General features: G+C 34.9%; 1 protein-coding gene across 4 annotated transcripts in view; it reads left to right on the top strand.

Annotated features, from left to right (window-relative positions):
• The first annotated feature begins 6,743 nt into the window (after positions 1-6,743).
• LOC149797443 (ATP-dependent DNA helicase Q5-like) overlaps positions 6,744-23,857 on the top strand; it is a 59,380-nt gene continuing 42,266 nt past the window's right edge. For 3 of the 4 annotated variants that reach the window (XR_016421821.1, XR_016421820.1, XM_089962253.1), the window contains exons 1-3: positions 6,745-6,899; positions 12,778-13,433; positions 16,449-16,666. Coding sequence is in view for 2 of the 4 variants with exons in the window: in XM_089962253.1 (XP_089818379.1) it covers positions 6,785-6,899; positions 12,778-13,433; positions 16,449-16,666 (989 nt within the window). In the remaining 2 variants the exon portion in view is untranslated. Of the gene's footprint in view, positions 6,900-12,777; positions 13,434-16,448; positions 16,667-23,857 lie in introns of all 4 variants that reach the window. The other variant, XM_089962254.1, reaches the window with a different exon arrangement.

Here is a 23,857-nt window from a genome sequence, read left to right as displayed (position 1 = left end):
GTTTCTAGGGTCAGAATCAAGACAATAAACATGTTCGCCATTAATAATGCTCTGACTGGTTAATCAATAATCATAGAGAAATGACTATAGTTTGAATATAATTTCCCATTTATTTGTACCCCACTAAAGATTTAAAGACGAAAATTACAAATGAGATAAAAGATGCACTGAACTTAGTTCATTTATTGATTTATTATTTAAAATCTGTTTATGCATTGATGGGACCCTAACACCGTTATCGTCTTCGCGTTTAATTCCAAACTGAAGTTTTCAATGTAAAAGACGACCCTGTTCGCCAGTATTTTCATGTTCCTGAACAAGTCCATTTTCAGCGAAGTGGTGTATGCGCGACTAGACATGTATGCACGTAGAAGTAAAATACTATGTCGTCTGCTTCCTATATTTACAACGTCGAATCGAGCAAAGAAGAAGAATGACAATCACAAATTTGTCTTTCACGTGGAATTTACTAGCGGTGTAATTCCTAAGTACATATGTACAAAGGATATAACTCTAAACTCTCAACATTATGGTAATTTACAGAATTATTCGGCAGTACCGAATAAGATATTGTCTGAAAAAATCAATTTGCCCATAGTGTACGCAACATAGTATGAAAATTCCGTTAAACACGAAAGGCGCAGAGAATGCCAGTGTTAGAACCACTCTAGTCACATTCAGGTTAGAAATTATAAATCAACGAATTGATCAAGTCCTGCGTACTTTTAATCACATTAAAGATATCTGTTATGGGAAGGGGGAGGGGTTTACAAACAAGCTGGGAGGTATAGTCAGATTATAGCTATGTATTATGTTGTTTGCAAAATAAATGTCAATGGTCAGGAACACCATGAACTTGACTTTGGACAAGGCCAAGTACAAAATACTGGTATGTATAAGATACATTCATTAAGAAAACCTAACAAATAATACAAATTAAACATACATAACATTATCGACACAAGTAGTAGTTTGCTTTTACAAACACATACAACATATATGGAGCCTACGTGTACTTACTGCCCTTTGCATATCCCTTTCTTTCATTTTGCATTTGCTAATGAGCTGTGTGAAAACTATAGTGTGTTACCTGTGTTGGTTTTGCTATGTGACATATACACATTCATACCGTTATAAAAAATAATAACTTTACCACTTTCATCCATTTTTCTCAATGCGTACTCAACAATGTTCTTTGATAAAGCGCTAAATGTTCGGACAAATATATTTTATTTTGAAGAAAATGATATGCTATGCTAATTAGTCGGCTTGATTCTAAAATTTCAGCAGCAACAGGACATACCATGTAGATTAGCAGCTGCAGACTGTGAACCCAGATGCTGTGCAATCGATGAAAAACAAAGTAAACAAATTCCAGCAGTATTTTTCTTTTCATGTAAATTCATCACTATACAAGAGATTGAAATCGTTCAATGGCCTTCCACTTTTTCTTTACAGAGGTGAGAACTGTATATATGTATTCAGTGAGATGTGTTTTGCAGTTAACCATAAGTGTTATTATACATACATATATGTATCCATGTCAATACAGCAGAGTGCTGAATATGATCTCGTTAAGGAATGCATCTTAAAGGGTAATGACATAGTCCCCGAGGCTTATTGACAGAAATTCAGGAACTATAAAAGAAGAAGCTGGACAAACTCATGTCGAATTTGCCATAGACAAAGAGCAGTTATTTGATAGGTGGTGCCAAGAAAGTTGATCAAGGTTACGAAAATATCGGATAACTCGTATTCCTTGAAGAGTTCAAGAACTGGGTCCATAGTGACATTAAGACTTGTCTTCATGAGCATCAGGTTGAAAACTTGGAAAATGCTGCTCGTTCTGTTGATGAAGTACTTTTAGCTCATAAAGATTCTTATTTAACGGAAGTCTTCCAGTCGGCAGTCTTCTGGTAGGAAAGTATTTCAGCCTAATGCAAGCCCTTCCAAAATTCAATCTGATTTAGAAATCACGTTTTTGCTAAGAATGATCAGAAATCCTTATCTCTTCCCACGTGCACCTATTGAAAGAAGTAAGAGCACGTTATTTCTGATTGCTACAAATTGAAAAATAAGCAACAGAATCAGACAGGCCTATCCAAATGCTCTTATTTCTAAGAGGTCAAGGTCACAGTCATGTATTGAAAGCAATACATTCGTTGGGTCTAATAAACCCCAGTCTGATTTTATTATGAAGAATTATGAACAATTCATGTCGAAGGGTTCTATATCACTCATGAGTGATTCAGCCAGTCCCGTCCCTATTCAAATTGTAAGGTACACGGGAGCTTCTCAGAGTCGTTTATTATCAGGTACTTTGCCTTTTTCACATAGGTCTTCTTCTAATGAGAGTGTTCTTATTCTAGGAGTAGAGTACGGCTTTGTTAATGTTCCTCTCCATTGTGTAAATTTGTCATCAGACTTAGTCTCAGGACTCGTGACAGTCTGACTAGTGTCTGTTTTACGGGTTGAGGGCATTCATTTATTACTAGGCAACGACCTAGCTGGATATAAGGTTGTGGTTAATCCACTTGTGACTGACAATCACTGCTTGGGTCAAAAAGTCGATCCCATTGAAAAATAATTCCCTGATTTATAACCAGCTTATGCAGTTACTAGAGCTATGGCAAAGAAAGCTCTTGAGAATGATGTTGATCAGGAAAGTATTCCTTTAGCTGACACATGTATTGGTCAGGCTTTTGATAAGGTCACTCTCACTCCTTGTTTCAATCAGTCAGAAGGTATTGATCACAGAGATCCTCTTTTAACTACTCATTCTCTTTATTCTAATCAGGCTGACAAACAACAATCACTTGTCGTCAAAGAGGAAAAAGACCCAGAGATCTCCTCTTTGTTTCAAAGAGCCATCAGTGAAGCTGAAGCAACATAAGTATATGTCTGTTATTTCATTAAAAATAGGATTCTTATGAGATAATGGAGACCTATTGAGGTACCTGCTGGTGATGAGTGGTCAGTAAACTATCAAATTGAAGTTCCAAAAGCATACAGACAGGATATTCTTAGTCTGGTCCATGATTTTCTTTTGGCTGGTCATTTAGGGATTAATAAGACATCACAATATCTTTACTCACTTCTATAGTCCAAAAATTAAGTGATGTTTGTAAATACTGTAGATCTTGTCATACTTGTCAAATGGTAGGAAAACTCAGTCAGAAGATACTCAAGGCTCATCTTCAACCTATTCCTGCATTTGACGAACCATTTAGCATAATAATGGTAGATTATGTTGGTCCCTTATCTAAGACCAATTCAGGTAACCAATACTTGTTTGACCATAATATGTGTGTCAACAAGATTCCCAGAGGCAATTCCTTTCTGGAATATTAAAACTAAAACAATAGTAAACGCTTTGATAAAGTTTTTTAAATTCATTTTGGCCTTCCTAAATCTGTCCAATCTGATCTACGGTCAAATTTTATGTCTGGAATATTCCAGCAAGCCATGTACGAATTAGGCATCCAACAATTAAAATCTTCTGCCTATCGCCTGAGAGCCTAGGGGCTTTAGAAAGCTTTTATCAAACTTTGAAAAATATGATTCTGTCATATTGTTTCGATACAGGCAAAGATTGGGATGAAGGCGTTCATTTACTTTTGTTTGCTGTTATGGAATCAGTTCAAGAATCTTTAGGAGCCAGTCAATTTGATCTAGTTTTTGGACATGCGGTCACTAAAACAGATTCATTTCCATTACCAAGAATCGAAGACTGCATTGATAAAATCGGAAATGACAAGTATGCCACCAAATTTGACCTACTGAAAGGATTTATCAACTTCCACTGACGGAAAGGGCAAAGGAAATTTCGGCATTCCTGACTCCAGATGGACTTATTAATATAGAGTGATGCTGTTTGGGATGAAGGGTTCACCAAGTACTTTTCAACGTTTAATAAACATGATTGCTTCGGGTCTAGATAATTCTGATGCTTACATCAATGATGTCATCATGTACAACGACACCTGGAAGAACATTTAGCAACAATTAAGAAATTCTATGACAGACTCACTGATGCAAGTTTGACAATCAGTTTATCCAAAAGTGAGGTCTGCCCTGCTTGTGCAACATTTCTAGGACATAACATGGAACATATACAGATTAAACCTATAGATGTTAAGGTCAAAGCTATTTCTGAATCCGCTGTACCTATCAGTAAAAAGCAACTGATGCGACTTTTAGTTGTGGCTGGATAATATCGGAAATTTTGTTCCAATTTTTCCATAATTGCTGAATCCCTGACAATTTTATTGAGCAAGAAAACCAAGTTTCATTGGACTGAAAACTGTCAGAAGGCCTTTGATAAGTTAAAAGCCATACTTAAGAGTGCACCGGTTCTTAAAGCCCCAAAATTTAGCCAGTCATTTAGTTAAAAGCCATGCTTAAGAGTGTACCGGTTCTTAGAGCTCCAAATTACAGCCAATCATTTAAACTGTCTGTCGATGCAAGTGATGTAGTGGTTGGAGCAGTATGAATTCCAGAAGATAAAAATAGTGTTGATCATCCAGTGTGCTATTTTTTTAAGAAACTAAATAAGCACCAGTTAAATTATTCTACAATCGAGAAAGAATGTTTGGCTTTGATATTGGCATTACAACACTTTGAAGTTTACATTAGTTCGGCTCCTTCTCAGATTATTGTGTTTAGTGATCACAACCACCTTAGTTTTATTGGCAAGATGAAGAACAAAAACCTGAAATTGTTGCGTCATGTTTTTTGTTACAGGAATATAATATTAACCTCGGGCACATCAAGGGAAAGGACAACTTAAACATATGCATTTTCCTGTGTATAGAAACATATTATTTCATGTATACTTTGTATGATTCATAAGATTTCTTATTATGTTATTTTCTATATGAACCACATGCATAATTAACCTATGGTAAAAAAAAGAGCTTTATCATATAAATCTTTCTTTTTCTTTTATGTGGGAAAGTGTTATGTATATTTAATTTAACTGCTTGTCTGTTAGCAATAATTTTTTTATTCCATTACTTGCTATTACTGGATTTGACATTGTCCAGAATAGAAACTTTGTATCTAGTTCCTGACCTTGTTCCAAAATCAGTGACAGTTTTTGGTAAATAACTTTGTTCTTTCTCAGAGTAAGAATCATTAAGTTGAGTCAAAATCATACCTGGACTACGTAATATTTATCAAGTAACAAACTTCTATTTTTTTCCCAGAAGAATGAACTCTTGACCTCTATTCGGGAATCTGTTTTGAGTTTTATTTAGACTTACAACTGGTGTTATGATAAAGGATTGCCAGTCGGACTTAAAACATTTGACACATTACGCTTTATTATGTTGTGACCAGTTCTTGCTGAATTTTTATTTTCTTCAAATTATTGAATTCAAGTGATTATTTTCTCTGGAAATACAAAGTGCTTTGAGATAATTCTTGGATAAAGACATTTATTGGAATTTATAAAGAATTCAAAACTGGAATAATTTTTTCTGTGATTCAACAAGAGACTGTTGACTTATTAATACAACGCTGACTATTACTGACGTCATCCCATTCCATCTTGAATTTCATCGGGATTTGAACTGAGATTCACTTAGAACTATTCATTGATAGGACTTGTGTTTTTGTTAACTCTTGGATTATTTTTGGATTTAACGGTAAGTTCTTTTTTTCATTTTTCACTTTGTATTCTAGGGAAATACATTTTTTTTTTTAATTTTACAAAGCTAGTTTGTCTTCGCTGTTTTTCTGTTACTTATTTTAAGAGCACATGCTCGTAACAAGAGAAGAACATAAATTTATTCCGAGTTTTGTTACAACCTTTCATAACACTCTGTTCAAGCATGAATATTAACGTTCTCATACTTTTGAGTAAAGTAATTTTAATCTTTTCACTCTTGTCTGGAAATACACATTTTGAACCGGATATTTTTCTGTCTTTCGATCGTTTTTGGTGATTTAGTTTGGTACAACGCAGAAAAGTCAATGATGGCTTGATGAATAAAAAAAAATATCTCAGGAGTAAAACAGGCCATATAATATGGTCGTGTGCCTTTAAAGACGGAAATAGCAGAAGGAAATCGAGGGTAATGGATGGAACGAAGTATTTGGAAGTTACGTACCTTCTCTCTTATATAGTATGATAGAGAGGGTCCTATTTCAGAACGGGTCATGGGGGTAATCTTAGGTAGTTCTGTCACTCTGTATGATTTTTTTTCCTTCAGATTATTGTTGTGTTTTTTTTCTCAACATCATGCTCGCGTCGAGCACCTGTGCAAATTTGTTTATTTTTTATGGCACAGATTTTTGTTATCAGGTATAAATTTGATAAAAGAAAATGAAATTGAAAAACAATCTTTAAGTTGATTTTGGATTCGTTTCATGCTCCGGTAAACTATGTTAAATCATTTTCACATATTTTCTCTCTTGTGTACTTGTCTATGAGTACCAATGTTTCTTCTTGGATGTGTTCGGATCCTTTTGGCATTGATCGCTGTTCAAGAAAATTGGTATCCAGATAAGAATAAAATATGAGAAGAAAGAAAAAAAAAAAGAAATGGCCATCCACAAGAGAATATCTGGCAACTATTTTTTTAGTTTGGTCGGTCTTTACTTAGGGGAAAAAAAACCCCCACAACAACAACAACAGCAACAACCGCCGTCAAGTTCTTATGTTCATCCATCAATAGTTTTATAAAGTATTTTGATGGATACCTGTCATTTCGAACAAGCGAGGCTACCAGTCGAACATATACATATACTTTACCGGAAGTTAGATGATCGTCGTGTCAGCATGGAAGGTTATACAGAGAGTGATAACAAACTTCGACATATATTGTCGACTGTTTTTAAACACAACGACTTTAAATCAGACATACAAAGAGAAGCAATTGAAACCATCAGTAGAGGTAAATATATTGATAGATATATATGGGATATATTTATAATAATGACACGGCATGACTGCTCGCCAAGAACGATTACATACCAATTTGAGTAGCTTTATAGTCCTAGAATGTAAGACATCGACCTTGATATTTATGTTTTGGGGTCGACCCACGAAACATAAATATCAGGGTCTTACATTGTGGGACTAGTAATTCGTTTAAAAAAAAAAAGGCAGTGGCAAACGTGAAAAGTGTCAGTTACTATTGCATGCACTCTGTTGTTGGTCAGATTGATACATAATTGTTGCCACATGGGTTCGTTACAAAGAAAATTAGGAGTATCCGTCATTGAATCAAGGGATGGGGCGTCTAACCTGTAGCAACCGCTCCGGTAGCTTAGTGGTTAGAGCGCCCGCCTCGGATGCGGGAGATTGTGGGTTTGATCCCCGGCCGAGTCATACCAAAGACATAAAAATGGTAATAAACAGCTGCTTCGCTTGATGCTCAGTATTAAGAGGTTAGTGTTAGGACTGGTCGGCCTGGTGTCAGGATAATGTGACTGGGTGGGACATCATGCTACATGTCTGTGGCATGATGCCCCAGTGCTAGACATTACTATAAACTGCCACACTGCAGACATCGTAGCGATATGACTGAAAAATTGTTAAAGCTTCGTTAAAAATCCAAATCACATACACACACACACTAACCTGTAGCAATATTGTTACAGGTTAGACACCCCCCACCCATCCCTTGAGTCATTGACGGATACTCCTGATTTTCTTTGTAACGAATCCTGGTGATTGTTGCTATATATTAATAGATTTTTATCCAGCTATATTAACTGCTCATCAGATTTTTGCTGTGACTCATCTTTTATAGTTTGACCCATGATTTTGGGGTGTAGGCTTATTCAGGTATGGCTGGACCAGTGTGTTCATTAATTTTACAAGTATTAGGTTTGTCCACAAATATACGATGTGCTTTTATATATTTTTGTCCGCAAAAATGCTTATTGAGTTACTGAATATAGGCAGGTGCTAATGGCAAAGTTGCGGGGTAAATTCATGGACCCAGGCACCTAAATGACAATACTATCAACATAAGATCATTTAAGTTTGCTGGGTCCTCTAGGCATCGAGCTATCAGAATTTTATGACTTCGCTATCTGGAATGGATCTTCATGCCAAAATGCTTTTGTTCTATTTTCCACTTGCTAGTAATTAATAATTTTATTTTTTGACTGACGGTTGTATGAAGATAGTTAGTGAAATCCTGCTTCTTTTGACCCATAGCATTAAATCCTTCAGAACACATACTTTCTTTGGTAATAATCCCTATCAGAAATGAACACGTGTGTCCATCAGCTGTTGGCCCTTTTTTGAATGGCTGATGTATGCGTGGATTTCAGCATCATCCCAAGGTAAGAGTAATGTGTGCCAACCATCTAGTGAGGACTATATCACTAGGAACTACTTGAGTTACTGTTACCTTAGGGCAATGCTGCCTTCCATGTATGCCTCAGCACTCTACATTTTGGCTGTATGCATGTGTTTTATATTTGGCAGCATGCATTTTATATTTGGCAGCATACATGTGTTTAATATTTGTCACTATACATGTGTTTTACATTTTGGCAGTATGTGTGTATTTTACATTTTGGCAACATGCATGGGTTTTACATTTTGGCAGTATACATGTGTTTTATATTTAGCAGTATGCATGTATTTTACATTTTGGCAGTATGCATGTATTTTACATTTTGGCAATATGTGTGTATTTTACATTTTGGCAGTATGCATGTGTTTTACATTTTGGCAGCATGCATGTGTTCTATATTTGGCAGTATGTTTGTATTTTACATTTTGGCAGCATGCATGTAGTTTACATTTGGCAGTATGTGTGTATTTACATTTTGGCAGTATGCATGTGTTTTACATGTTGTCAATATGTCTTTCACATGTTGGCAGTTTGTCTGTTTTTCATTTAAGCAGAATGTGTTTTACATTTTGGCTGTATGTGTTTTTTTACATTTTGCCAGTATGTTTGTTTATGTTTGGGCAATATGTGTGCTTTATGTTTTGGCAGTATGTTTGTTCTTTGTTTTGGCAGCATGTGTGTTTTATGTTTTGGCAGTATGTGTTTTTTATGTTTTGGCAGTATGTGTGCTTTATGTTTTGGCAGCATGTATGTTTTGTGCTTTGGCAGTATGTGTGTTTTGTTTTGGCAATATGTGTGTTTTATGTTTTGGCAGCATGTATGTTTTGTGTTTTGGCAGTATGTATGTTTTATGTTTTGGCAGCATGTGTGTTTTATGTTTTGGGAATATGTGTGCTTTATGTTTTGGCAGCATGTTTGTTTTGTGTTTTGGCAGTATGTGTGTTTTATGTTTTGGCAATATGTGTGTTTTATGTTTTGGCAGTATGTGTGTTTTATGTTTTGGCAGTATGTGTGTTTTATGTTTTGACAATATGTGTGGTTTATGTTTTGGCAGCATGTATGTTTTGTGTTTTGGCAGCATGTGTTTTATGTTTTGGCAATATGTGTGCTTTATGTTTTGACAGAATGTATGTTTTGTGTTTTGGCAGTATGTGTGTTTTATGTTTTGGCAATATGTGTGGTTTATGTTTTGGCAGCATGTATGTTTTGTGTTTTGGCAGTATGAGTGTTTTATGTTTTGGCAGTATGTGTGTTTTATATTTTGGCAGTATGTGTGTTTTATGTTTTGGCAGTATGTGTGTTTTATGTTTTGACAATATGTGTGGTTTATGTTTTGGCAGCATGTATGTTTTGTGTTTTGGCAGCATGTGTTTTATGTTTTGGCAATATGTGTGCTTTATGTTTTGACAGCATGTATGTTTTGTGTTTTGGCAGTATGTGTGTTTTATGTTTTGGCAATATGTGTAGTTTATGTTTTGGCAGCATGTATGTTTTGTGTTTTGCAGTATGAGTGTTTTATGTTTTGGCAGTATGTGTGTTTTATGTTTTGGCAGTATGTGTGTTTTATGTTTTGGCAGCATGTGTGTTTTATGTTTTGGCAATATGTGTTTCATGTTTTGGCAGTATGTGTGTTCTATGTTTTGGCTATGTGTGTGTTTTATGTTTTGGCAGTGTGTATGTTTTATGTTTTGGCAGTGTGTGTATTTTATGTTTTGGCAGTATGGATGCATTTTGTGATAAAATACTTTAAGTGCTTTTTATACATATTACTGATGCTTTGCTATAACATCACTGGAAAATTTAACACTTAAAAAATGATGCAGGAGCAATAAAATATTGAACATGCATTTTGCAAGTGTTAATTTCAAGACCTAACAGCAACTTGGAAATCCTTGGACATATTCAGCATAATATCATACCTTCTTATAAAAGACTTCATTTGTAGAATTGTATGAAACACGGGGAACATCTGAGCAGCTTCACATACTGTTATGCCTCTAAGTGTGAGAAAACTATCTGACAGAATTTGTTACCAGCTCTGTCTCACTCCTTGAAATGAGTGCCACAGAATATGTTGCAATCACACAGACTTGCTTCTAGAAATCAGTGTAAAACAGAATTTGTTACAATCTCAGACTCCTGGAGATGAGTGTTTCATAGGTTTTGTTTCAATCTCACAAACTCCAACCTTGAGATCAATATGATAAAGAATTTTGTACAATCTAACAGCCTCTCTCCTTGAGATCAGTATGACACTGCATTTCTTATAATCTCACAGAATCACTCTTGAGATCAGTGTAACACAGAATCATATTTGTTATGCAAAGATCTATTCTTCCATGTAATCTTTTAAACCAAAAGAAAATCATTTTCACATTAAGATAATGTTGCTATTTTGACACTAAGATACAAGTTTGAGTAAAACCTGTTATGATTGTGTTGTTCCACCAAATCTAAATTACTAACAAAATACATATTAGGGAATTCAATGGCCAAGTTTTGTGCATTTAGTGTCAGTGCCAATACAGTGCATGACTTCTAAAAAACATCCATATCTCACATAATTTCATGATCTCAAAAGTCAAAAATTAAATCTGAATAAACATTGGTTTTCGATCACCATGACCTCATTGCTGGGGTTGTTCGTTGAGCAAACAGTTTTTCATATGTTGTGTTGAATAAAGAGAAACATGTACATCTTTTTGTAAGAGACACAAAAGTAGACATTGATGCAGATTTGCCCATTGTTAATTTTTATACAAGCATTTCTCTTTCTAATCAGGTATGGCTGTGTTTATATTTTGTATATTCAGTAGGAAAAATAATTATTTTATACTATAGTTTTGAAGATTAGACCTGCCTTTTGTGGCCAATGGGTTTGGTTTTTTGGCATCCTTGCACCAGTCATCTTTCATAACAGTTTGAACCCACAGCAATTCGTGAGACATTTTTCCACTGTTACTTAATTTTCCTTACAACTTGAAGAGATGTATTCTCCATCTCCTTACAATTTGTTACCTACTTTCTGTTGCTTTTTAGTGTGAGAGCCAGAATGATCATCACTGGCAGGTCATTTCTGAGACTGAGACAGTAAAGAAAGTATATTCTTATTTGAGTATTTATGATTTAACTGTTCACAAATATATCTAATATTAAACAATTCCATCTCCTCATTCAGAGGGGCCCCGAGTGGCAGAGTGGTCTAAATTGCTCTCTGTTACGGATCACTGCCATCTCACCTCTGTCTGCATGGGTTCGAGTCTAGGATTCGGCCAATGTGGGTGTTTGAGAAAGCTTGCCAGTAGCTTCTCGTGGGTTGGTGGTTCTTCCCGGGGTTTTCCCGGGTTCTTCCTCCAGCATTAATACTGGCTGCCATGCATAGCCTATCATGTGCTGAAAATGGCATTAAACCCCACAACAACAAAAACAACTCCTCATTCAGTTTTTTGTACTTCCAAATCACAAAATAAATCATGTTAGTATAATATGATGTCTGTTAAATTCTTATTGAATGATACACGTACATGAATCAAAAGACCCAAGTATTTAAACATTTCACCAGTTGAAGCAAGTTAATAACCAATAAATCACAGTTTTAGCTTGTCCATTTACCTTTGATATCTGGTTTTGTGAGTGGCCATATTTTTCAGTTTTTTCTAATTGACTATGATTTATGGGCAATTTAACAAATGCTGATATTTAATCAATAGTTAATATAGTCAAGTCATGTAATTAATTCCCTATTCCTCTATCATAGACATCAAAGATAATCTCAAAATAATCTAACCTTGATTCAGTTATGCCCACCTAAGCATGAAACTAGTGATCTGTTATCTTAGCCCAGTTCGTATTGGCTATACATAGGTGCATTATTATTGGCTGATAAGATGTAGTCTAGCAAATGTCCATCATTAGCACAATCATTAAATTTGTCGTGAACATTGTGCACTCGGTAAGAAATTATGCCTGAGATGAATCAAAGGAAATGAAAACTGATACTCAGGCTAGAATCAACTTGTGTCAGAAAATGTACGGGTTGGATTTGCTGTTTATCAGAAATGGGTTACATTTAAATTTGAAGTGTCAAAACAGAATTGAGAACCATGTGAGAGATTAATTTTTAGTAATTATATTTTATTTCATTGATGACTCTAACAATCAGTGGGACGTGACCTCATATTGGTGCCGGTCAGATCTATTTATAGATAAGAAGATGTTGATTTTAATCAGACTGTAAACACAACATATTTTTATCATACAAATTAGAGTTATTTATTGACGCGTGTTCTTCGACCCAGAAGCTGTCTGTTAAGCACTTACTATTTCCAAAGGCACTCTCTTGCCGGTAAAATAGTATTTATACAGTATACAAGAAGGGAATATATATGATATTGAAACTTGTGCCAAAAGAAATAAAAACTAATAAATAGTATAATTTCTCTATTGATCTTTCTTACAGGGAAGCAAGATGTCTTTGTTTCCATGCCAACAGGAGCAGGCAAATCCTTGTGCTATCAGCTGCCAGCAGTTGCAGCAAGAGGACTTACTTTGGTTGTCTCCCCATTGATAGCTCTTATGCAAGACCAGCTTGATCATTTACATTCCCTTGGCATTCCAGCAGAGACCCTAAATTCTAAACTGTCTGCCACTGATAGAAAACAGATTCTTTCCGATCTTGAAAGTGACAAACCTAAAACCATTCTGCTTTATGTTACCCCAGAGCTTATTGCAACAGATCATTTTAAAAGTCTGACTGAATCATTGATGAAAAAGAAGATTTTGAAATATTTCGTGGTTGATGAGGCTCATTGTGTCTCACAATGGGGTCATGATTTTCGACCTGATTATCTAAAACTGGGGAAGTACCGAAGAAAATATTTGAAGCAAGTGCCATGTATTGCGTTGACCGCTACTGCAACTGCACAGGTTGTTACAGATATTGTTCAGCAACTTGGTCTTCAGCAGCCACTAGCAAAGTTCAAGATAGGCAGCTTTCGTCCTAACCTATATTATGACATTAAGATGAAAGAACTCCTCGAAGACCCATATGAGGACCTGAGGAGTTTTGCAGTAAAGGCATTGGGTGGAGTGGTGGAAGACAAAGGTGACAACTGGGTGAGCTTTGCTTTTGCATTGTTGATGATATAGTTAGGACCATGCATGATAACTAAGTCTGTAACAAGAAAGATAGGGAACTATTGTTTGGTTGGAAAATATTTTAACTCTCATGTTTTTGATACATGGCTATCAGAAGCAGTGTTGTACCTTGAGGGATTCTGAAGAAAATTTTTCTACTAAATTTATCAAATTCATATATCATAATCATTATATGGTAACCAAGGTACATAAACTGTCTCCTGGCAACAAAGGCAAGGTGCAACACCGCAGAACATCAATCTAGTGAGGAATGAGGATAATTCTGTTTTATTTTTTAAATGAGTTAATCATCATCTGTCTCCTTGGCTGTCAAGATTGTGCCATTTTAAGGTTGTATAAATCTTTGTATCTAAAATTGGAATTCTAGATTAAAGATTATTCACTGTGAGATACTGCTTTTGTATCAAAATTGTTTCAGTACATTGTTATGTTTATTTAATTCATGTTGTTTGTTAGTTATTTTTTATTTTTTTTTATGATCTGTGTGGGTTATGTAGAATTGTAATTTTTATAGCTGACCTTGTTCAAAATCAGTGACAGTTTTGTTAATAATTTTGTTTACATTTTTTGGACTGTAGGGTAAGTATTTGGATTATTTTCTGTACCATGTTCTTTAATTTCAATAAAATACCTTCTTATTTTAACTAAGATTTTATCTTGTAAACATTTGGAACCTTTGAGAAGTTTCTATTAGGTAATAGTTTATTTTTTAAATGTTTATTGTGACCTAGGTCAGGTAGAGGAGAATAAAATCTTGTTTATTGGAAAAAATTATTAATTCTGCAATAACATGCAGAAATAACTCATTGTTGTGTTCGGTCTTTCATTTGGGCTGGAATTTATTTATTTAAAAATTATTTATTCACTGGAAATTAATGGGCTTATCTAAAATAATCTTGGAAATAGAGACTTGGATTTATAGTGAAATTCAAATAAGGATATATTCTTGGATATTTTTATTGCAATTCAACAAGGGACTATTGGCACATTGTTACTATTCAGGCCATCACAGGTACATCAAATCTTTCAGCATTGCATTATATTGGAATACAACTAAAGTTTATTCAGAACTTCATTCATTAAGACTTGAGTTAATAATCAAGGATTATTTGGGATTTCATTCACAATACCATAAGTTCATTTTTTCTTACATTTTCACTTTGTTTTCTAGGGAAATAAATTATTTGTTGAATTTTACAAAACTTGTTGGTTTTCTGTCATTTCTTAACTTTGTATAAGACCACAGAGTTATAACAACATGAAGAAATAAGTTTGTGTCTCAAAAAGCATTCTGTGTGTAGATTCCTTGGTGGGTGTATTGTGAACTAATGAAATGAATAATTGAATACATCCTAATACCATTTAAAACAAGATAGGAAGACAAATATTATTGTAGGACAAATTGGAATTAAGTCACTAGATGGTACTTGGTGTATGTATTTGCACATACCTGACATAATTTTTAGCTCACATGGCCAGGTGAGTTTATGGCATGGCCGTGTATCCCAACAACTTGTAAACATTTACTGAACAAAATTTTACCATATATGATTAAAAGCATTCTGGCATAGCTAAGATAAATTTCAGATTTGTACAAGTTAAGCCAAATTGCTGTCAGTAATGGCTACTGTTACTAAAAAAGGAAAATCCCATTGGCAGGAACTTGGCAAAAACCACTCAGCAGAATGTGATCTAATTTGACAGCATACTAGCTTGAAAGCTTTTCACTTTACACATAATATGTTAATCTGTCATCGAGATATAAGGTCACTGTTATTACAAATTGAAAAGCATTTAGACAACACTATTGAAAGAGAAACAAACAGAACACATTTCAACCAGCTTTGATAAAATCATCATGGCTTAAAAGCCTTTTGAAAATGGACAGATACTGTTGATGTACCTTCAAATATGGGTGAAGATACTCTTTAATTTCACTATTAGGCAGAAGTGGGACATGCTGTACAACTTAAAAGGTCGCTTCCTTGCACTGGATATTCATGATCATTACTAATTTACCATAATTCATGATCATTACTAATTTCCCATAATTCATGATCATTACTAATTTCCTATACTCAGAGCATAAATATCTTATGAATTCAAAATTTTCAGCAATGAGGTTAAACAGCTATCCAAACTTCCAGCAAAGCCAGAAAACCCCACCACATAACCAGGATTAGCATAAATAGAATCAACATTGGTCTGCCATATACCCATGGTATATCAGAAGTCCTATGCCATATACCCATGGTATATCAGAAGTCTTATGCCACATACCCATGGTATATCAGAAGTCCTATGCCATATACCCATGGTATATCAGAAGTCATATGCCATATACCCATGGTATATCAGAAGTCATATGCCATATACCTATGGTATATCAGAAGTCATATGCCATATACCCATGGTATATCAGAAGTCCTATCTAGAGTAGTCAGAGAAAATGTATGACACAAACCATACAACTCTTTTAAGACAACTTTTACATGTGAAGGACAAAACAGAAAATTTTTAAAAAAATGGGGTGTCATTTAGTATATCAGCTGTAATGATTTTGAGAATGATTACATTGGGGAAACAGGTAGTGGTTTAGAAACAAGGATTAAGGAACATATCAGTTAAGAGAGTTATCGGTTATGTGATATTCCATTGTTCCTGATCAGACCAAAGTCATCACATTAAATGACACCATAGGAAAAGGAAGGTGAAGGATGTGATTGAAGCCAACACTAAACAGATACAAGTGACTTGAGTAACCAACCATCTACACCAGTCTCGTATCACATGACCATTATAAGTCATGTGATCAACATTAGCTGCTGATGTAGGCAGTATGATATTGCCAACAAATTTAAATTTTTAAGATATTTATGCTCTGAGTATGGAAAATTACCAATGATCATGAGGCATGTTGTGGGTTTTTTCTTTAAATCGATCAGTTGCACTCAGTCTTTTTTTAACTCTTAGAACAAACATGGTTGTGGCATCGTGTACTGTCGGACACGTGATGGATGTGGTGAGATGGCCAACCAACTGAGTCAAAAAGGGCTGCCTGCCAAGGCTTACCATGCAGGTCTGAAGACTGACATACGAGAGCAGGTTCAATTGGAGTGGATGGAAGGAAAGTTTCCAGTCATATGTGCCACCATCAGTTTTGGGATGGGTGTTGATAAGCCCAATGTTAGGTTTGTGATGAAATTATTATCCTCTAATAGGATCTAATTGTTTAACAGATATTTGCTCTTTGAATATCCCTGTAGATAATTAGCAGTGGGAATAGTATGCCGTGAGATATGTGAGAATGCTGGAAAATATATCAAATTAGGGATACCAGTCTTGAATTTGGGTATTTGATGACATTGTTGGTAGTCTTTCTGTCACAAATTGAGGTTGCCTGCAGCATATCAGCAGAGCAGGTGAAATGGATTGTAACAGAAATGTCCACAATCTCAAACCTTTCAGTCCAGTGTTGTTATCTCCATTCTAGGAATCATGCTGGACTTCAGACTGAGTAAAATGACTTCTCTAGTTGAAATAGAGTGATGTGAAAATAGGAGAAGAGGGTTAAGGCTGGATATTTTTAAATGGCACAATAAGTTCTTAAAAAGAGCTGGTGTTTTACTGGCTCTGCAAGTTGCAGTGATACCCCACTATAACACAGTAAACAGGGTCCACACAGAGCTATAACACAATGATCAGGGCCCACTTAGTGCTATAACAAAGTGGTCAGGGTCCACTGAGCACCACTGTGCAATTTAACACATTGTAGTAGCACAAGTCATTTAGCAGAAGAAAATTATGCTTGTGTATCCCATAGCCCCAACAAATAGGAGGGGGTGGGGATATGGGGGGGGACCAAATATATATGCTTTCATTGTTTATTATGGGCTGCATCCAATAAAACAAATGTAAAATATCACTACATTTAATTATAGACTGAAATGTGTGCATCTCAAGCATACTAAATAGAGTGCAGTCATTTAAGAGTTTAATGTTGCTTTTAATGATTTTATCATGGTATAAACCGTCAGTTGCCAAATCACAGAGCAAATAATGCTCGAAGGCATTATGTAAGTTGTGTGAGTTGGCAGTTGCCAGTTTTACAATGATAAACTCAGAATGTTAAACTCTTATAATTGCAATTCTGTATCATTTTATTTATTTTTTATTGTTATTTTCATTTTTTAAAGATATTTCCTGTCAGTTTTAGAGCATTGTTTAAGCATATCAATTGTTGTTGAGGGCCTTAGCTGCATACTATTTATAGAACAGGGGATTCTCCATCTGCAATGTATTAGCTACATCAACATGAAACAAATAATTCTACCAGTGGTTGGTGATCCACGGTTTTGAACATTGCACAGCAGGGCCATAATCTTTTAGCTAAATTGGCATATGTGATCCAAGTTCAATATTAAAAGTAAAGGATATGTTCTTTTGCTTGACATATGAATAACTCATGGATTTGATGCTCTCATGAGTTCATTGTGACTTGGCCAAACTTTTTTTGACCAGACACATGAGTAATTTTGTATTCTTTAAAATTTATCTTCGTGTTCATTGCAGTGTAGGCAACCTACAGGGGCTACTTCCAAAGAAGTAATTATCTTCAGAAAATTTATAAAGATTTGTTATTAGATTCTGTCAAATCAGTTTATTAAATTTTCTAAATAAAATATAAACCCACCATTTTTATTTCATTTCAAAGGCACACAGTGTGTATGCCTTCCGATTCAGTGTTTACATTTGTTACTTTGCACATGACTCTTTTTATAGAAGTATAAAGTTATAAAGTAGTTCCCTGTACAGTTTATACAGAAATAAATGCAGTTGGGTCTGATCACATGGTTATGTTTTGACCAATGGAAGTCTTTCCTACATTTATCAACTGATGCAACTGCAGTTATTACCACAAGCATGTCAGGCATTCAGTTTCATTGACTGACAGAAATATCTCCCAGAACTTGCTTAATTTGGACACAAATCAAGATCAAATGGTTGTTGGTTATTGATAGAAAATGTAAAAGGAAAAGTTGATACCTTCAGCAAACACATGTCTGCAATTTTTTCCAGTTTAGCTTAGAGGGAGGAAAAAAATGCAGACTCAGATGGCCAAAAATAGATTCTAGAAGGAAATTTATTAACCATTACTCACTCATGAGGACTTTCAATCTGTATATAGATTGCTCATGACAGGGGAGTCTGATAGTGATCACATGCAGTCAGGTTGTGTATTTATTTATTAGTTTCTGCAATAAATATTCATGTTTCCAGCATTCTATATACTGAATATGTTGTTTGATCAGACATTTGCATGATTTGCTAATATATCATTGTCTGCTAAAATAACCATGACTTCACCAGTGGACATGGTTATTTTAGCAGACATGAAAAATGTCGAAAATTATGCTGTCTGACTCTATAATAACTTCTTCAAAACATATAACATTTATTGCATTAATTAATAAATTCACCATACAGTTGCCTGTGCTAATGATATTTATTGGAAATTCTTGAAATTAACAAGACAGATACATGTGTCTCTGTCATATGGATCATTGAATTCGTTAAGTCCATTTCCAGCAGGACATTGATTTCAATGAGAGAGTTCATGAAACTCCATGTGACCCAATGCAGCAGGATATCTGATCCCGCTGGGCCACCTTTATGTGTGCCCCATACAGATGACTTTGCTGAATCGATGGTGCCCTTTTTACAGTCTACTTGAGCGTAAAGTCAATATCATGAAGAAGGTGCAATCATTCTTGTGTCAGTGGTGCAACCACTGTTGGCCAACCAGGAATTCCTCTGGAGAAACTCTAGCTGGAAATGGCAGTATATGCAGATGCATTAATTACAGTTGGGGAGCCCAGTTGTTGCCAGACTTTGATAGGGACCAAGGAACTGCATCTTCACATCAACCTTTTAGAAATGAAAGCTGTCGTAAACTCCTTTTAGCTCGGGAAGTACCAACTCTGCAGGAAGTTAGTCCTGATTATGCCTGACAGTTCAGTAGTGGTGACTTACCTCCTCAAACTGGAGTACCAAATTTCCCAACCTGTGCATGCTGGCTTGGCAATATTTTCCCTGGTGTTATTTGTTATGACTGTATGGTCATAAGCTAAGTAACAGGAAGGTGCGAAAACCAACAAGTTTTCTAAACTTGAACAATTTATTTATTTCCCTAACATAGAAGTGAAAGATTAAAAATGACTTTGAGCATGGTTAATGAAATATTAAATAGTCTTAAAGCTTTCATCATAAGTTCAGAAGTATCAGTTATTCCAGATAAATTCCAGAGTGCTGATGTGCCAATAGTCTTGATGTGTCACAGTGATATAATTCAAAATGTCTTTACATTAACCAATCAGAAATTAGGTAACATGGTTTTCCAAGGGAAAATCCCATCAAATTTGTCATCAAGATTTCTTTTACACCTTCCTTGGTCAAAAGGCTACAGTAACATGTTTACCAATTGAAATGACCTCATCAGAACGAACACGGCCACTATCTTAAAGCTATGTAATGTGCTTACTGAAATGACCTCATCTTAAAATACAAACTCACAACCATAAAGAAAATTAATATTTAATAGATTATTTACTAAGTGACCCTTATAATCTATTATTGTAAAAATTAATACACATAAGGTAGATATACATATTTCAGATCAACATGCAAATCAGATACATTTTTGGTAGATTCATTGTTCTGTGGGATGTTCTGTACAGACAGTGTGACAAGGTGTAACTACTAGCTTTATGGAAAGTGGCTTGTTTTCAGGGCTGGTGTAGAGTCAGTAGCATCATCCCTTTGAGTAGCTTGACACCTCATTTGGCTGACTTTTTTATTTGGCTCTATGAGGAGAAAAAGTTAATCTTTAGCAGGGACAAAATCTGGTGGGTCATGTGACTGTGTCCCAGAGGACCACCATACCTAATTACTGTGTCCCAGAGGACCACCAGGCATAATTAAATGAACACAGCCTCTTAGCTTTGCTGGATTTTCCAGTTAATTTTGATAGGATGATTTCATTATTAATCTGATAATGCTATCACAGATCACATAACCATAGGTGTGTTACTTTAAGCAGGAGACCAGGTTATTGCTCACGTAGGGAATCCAATCTTTCTTCCCTAGATGGATACCCAAGGTGTAGGTTGGATGCTTAGCATTCCCTGCTCCCATTGCCTATTTTCCTAATGTTAATGTGATTGGGGAATGTATTCAAAGGACAAAGCAAATTTTATATTAAGTTATGAATTACTTGAGCACATGGAAAAACATTTATTATAATAATTTGTGTCCCAAGAAAATATGATAGTAGAGTGCAGACAGCAATGTTAAGGATGGCAAAATTATCGGAACAAAATAGGTTGTCTCTTTTATTTAATTGCTACTATAGTGCATTGAGTACTTCTATTTTCCTTGCCTTGTCCCTTTAAAATGTTTTCTGAGGGTGTGTGACACTGTCCCTTACCTTTAGTATTCTAGGTGCAACAGTCTATGTACATACACTAATCACACGTAAGCTCGTACTTCATTGATTTTTTGACAAAATCACTGTCAATCAAGTCTCTTTATACACAAATACGTTTATCGTGTAAATAATCCTGAAACTTAAAAATTACACAAGCCCAGCTTTCTCAGTGTTGCAGATCTTTCAGATAATTTTTCACAAGTTATGATTGTCTTTTTTGCATGAATTGGCTTGAGTGTTGATATTTTAATGTCCACTGATAAAATGCATTGATCTTTTTTTTCTTCTGCTTTCTCTTGTGGTCTCCATGACCTTTCTTACATATCAGTCATGGAAATTTAATTTCAGTTTTCATTATGCTTTCTGTCAGATCTAATAGTTGGAGTTTGTCCATTCCCAAAACATGCTCTTAGAAAGGAATAGTTCCATTGTTCTTGAGTTTTCCATGCTCAAAACATGCTCTTAGAAAGGAATAGTTCCATTGTCCTTGAGTTGTCCATACACAAAACAAGCTCAAAGAAAGGAATAGTTACATTGTCTTTGAGTTGTCCATACTCAAAACATGCTCTTAGAAAGGAATAGTTCCATTGTCCTTGAGTTGTCCATAGTCAAAACAAGCTCAAAGAAAGGAATATTTACATTGTCTTTGAGTTGTCCATACTCAAAACAAGCTCAAAGAAAGGAATAGTTACATTGACTTTGAGTTGTCCATACACAAAACATGCTCTTAGAAAGGAATAGTTTCATTGTCCTTGAGTTGTCCATACACAAAACATGCTCTTAGAAAGGAATAGTTTCATTGTCCTTGAGTTGTCCATACACAGAATGTGCTCTTAGAACGCAATAGTTTCATTGTCTTGAGTTGTCCATACACAGAACGTGCTGTTAGAAAGGAACAGTTTCATTGTCCTTGAGTTGTCCAATAACAGAAAGTGCTGTTAGAAAGGAATAGTTACATTGTCTTTGAGTTGTCCATACACAGAACATGCTCTTAGAAAGGAATAGTTTCATTGTCCTTGAGTTGTCCATACTCAAAATATGCTCAAAGAAAGGAATAGTTACACTGTCTTTGAGATGTCCATACACAAAACATGCTCTTAGGAAGGAGTCCCTGAGTGGCCCATACTTGAAGCATGATCAGAGAAAGGATTAGTTCCATTGTCCATGAGTTTAGTTACACTTTCTTCACACTTTTATAGCTTTGTACACTGTAAAGACTGCCTAAGTCTGATGTGCATTAAACTGTTGGTCACATGTTCAGCTCATATATGGAATGATGACATTATCCACTTAATAAATTTTACCACTTTTAAGTAGATTTATTAATGTCATGATCATTGGATTGTACTGATGCTGCAGAAGTTTTAATTTTAAGATTGACTGGAGTCTCTCAGATGTTATTCTTGGTAAGAAAACTTGTACATTTTTCATTACCCACGTTTTGATGTCATGTGTTGCATGACTGTCAATTTTATTACCATTTTATCTTGAAGGATAACCATAGTAAAGGGAGGATGCTCAGCATTTCTTCCTATTTATTCTCTGGATGCTAATGTGATTGAGAAATATATTCAACAGAGAAGTCAATCTTTTAGTCCTGTATATACTCACTTATAATCCGAATAATTTAGGAAAAAATAAAGGCCTGGAAGAAGGAGGTTCAGCTTATCCGTGGGCCAATGTGTAAACTTGACAGTTTTTAGGTCTTTTTGTTGACTACTGTAATGGCTGTACATTTTGGGACACGAAACAATACTTTTTTCCTTGTTCTAAGACATAGGCATGTATAAAAAAGGTAATTTTCGGTGACCCGACAATGACTAAACTGTCATAAATTACTATGATTGATTTTGTTATTATTTTGCATGTGCATATTTTCTGATTTCTCCAACACGAAGTTAAATAAAGGTAAATACAGACTTCATAATTCGCGGGCCAGTTATTTTGCAGGGAGACCATGCTGAACTATAATGTATAGTACTTACACAGTGCAAAGCGTGCTTAGCATCACTTAAATCCATATATATTCCCAAACATAGATGCAGATTTTGCTTTATTCATTGCTTCGACCAAATTGCATTCTTCCAGATAACATTTCAGCTAGTCCTTAATAGCTGTTTTATTTACATTGAATCACGCACTCATGAGTTACTCATTTTCAATGATATAAGTGATCCTACAAACTGGGTAGTATTTTTAAAAATTTAATTTACATGTTCACGAAGAGTGGTCATAATAAAGGCTAAAATTCTCATATATATCAACAAAGATCAACATCAATCAGTTATTGTTTTGTGTTTTAGCTGAACAGACATAACTTTCCACACAATGGAAAGCTTGATGTTTCAGCGTCTCCTATGTTGATAGTCGGCAAATTTGTCTTTGTTTTGTGACAGCAGCACAGACCAGTCAATCAGTAAAACCCTGAATTATTTTGTGATAAGAGGGAATTTTGACCGGTAACTATACCAGTTCAACATTGGTAGTTAGGGTAAAATAAATGCCATGTGTTCACTCATGTAAGTTTCATTCATGGGAATGGAGCTATAACATATGGAGTTACAGCATTCGTAGTGATCATTCTTGGATTAAAACTAATTGTGGACAATTTTATTGTTCTTTTTTATTTTTTGTTCAGGTTTATTTTTTTATTTTGTATTATTATACATGTAGAGATAAAAAAAAATCATTAATTTACATGAATAATGTTTAAATGTAACATTTTATTTAGTGAAGAACCAAATTCTTTATACTAAAAGAATTATTTCGTCACAACAATAATTCACAGGTGATACAACAGAACATATAGGACTTTTCTTGTTTAGAAGAAATGAAAATCGATGACATAATGTAATAATCAGGAGTTCTCTGCAAAAATCAGAAAATATTATGAAAT

Source organism: Sinohyriopsis cumingii, chromosome 6 (assembly GCF_028554795.1).
Source record: "Sinohyriopsis cumingii isolate HCF-2022 chromosome 6, ASM2855479v2, whole genome shotgun sequence".
Lineage (NCBI taxonomy): Eukaryota > Metazoa > Mollusca > Bivalvia > Unionida > Unionidae > Sinohyriopsis > Sinohyriopsis cumingii.
Note: the sequence above shows the minus strand (reverse complement) of the source record. Positions and strands in the feature narration are given on the sequence as shown.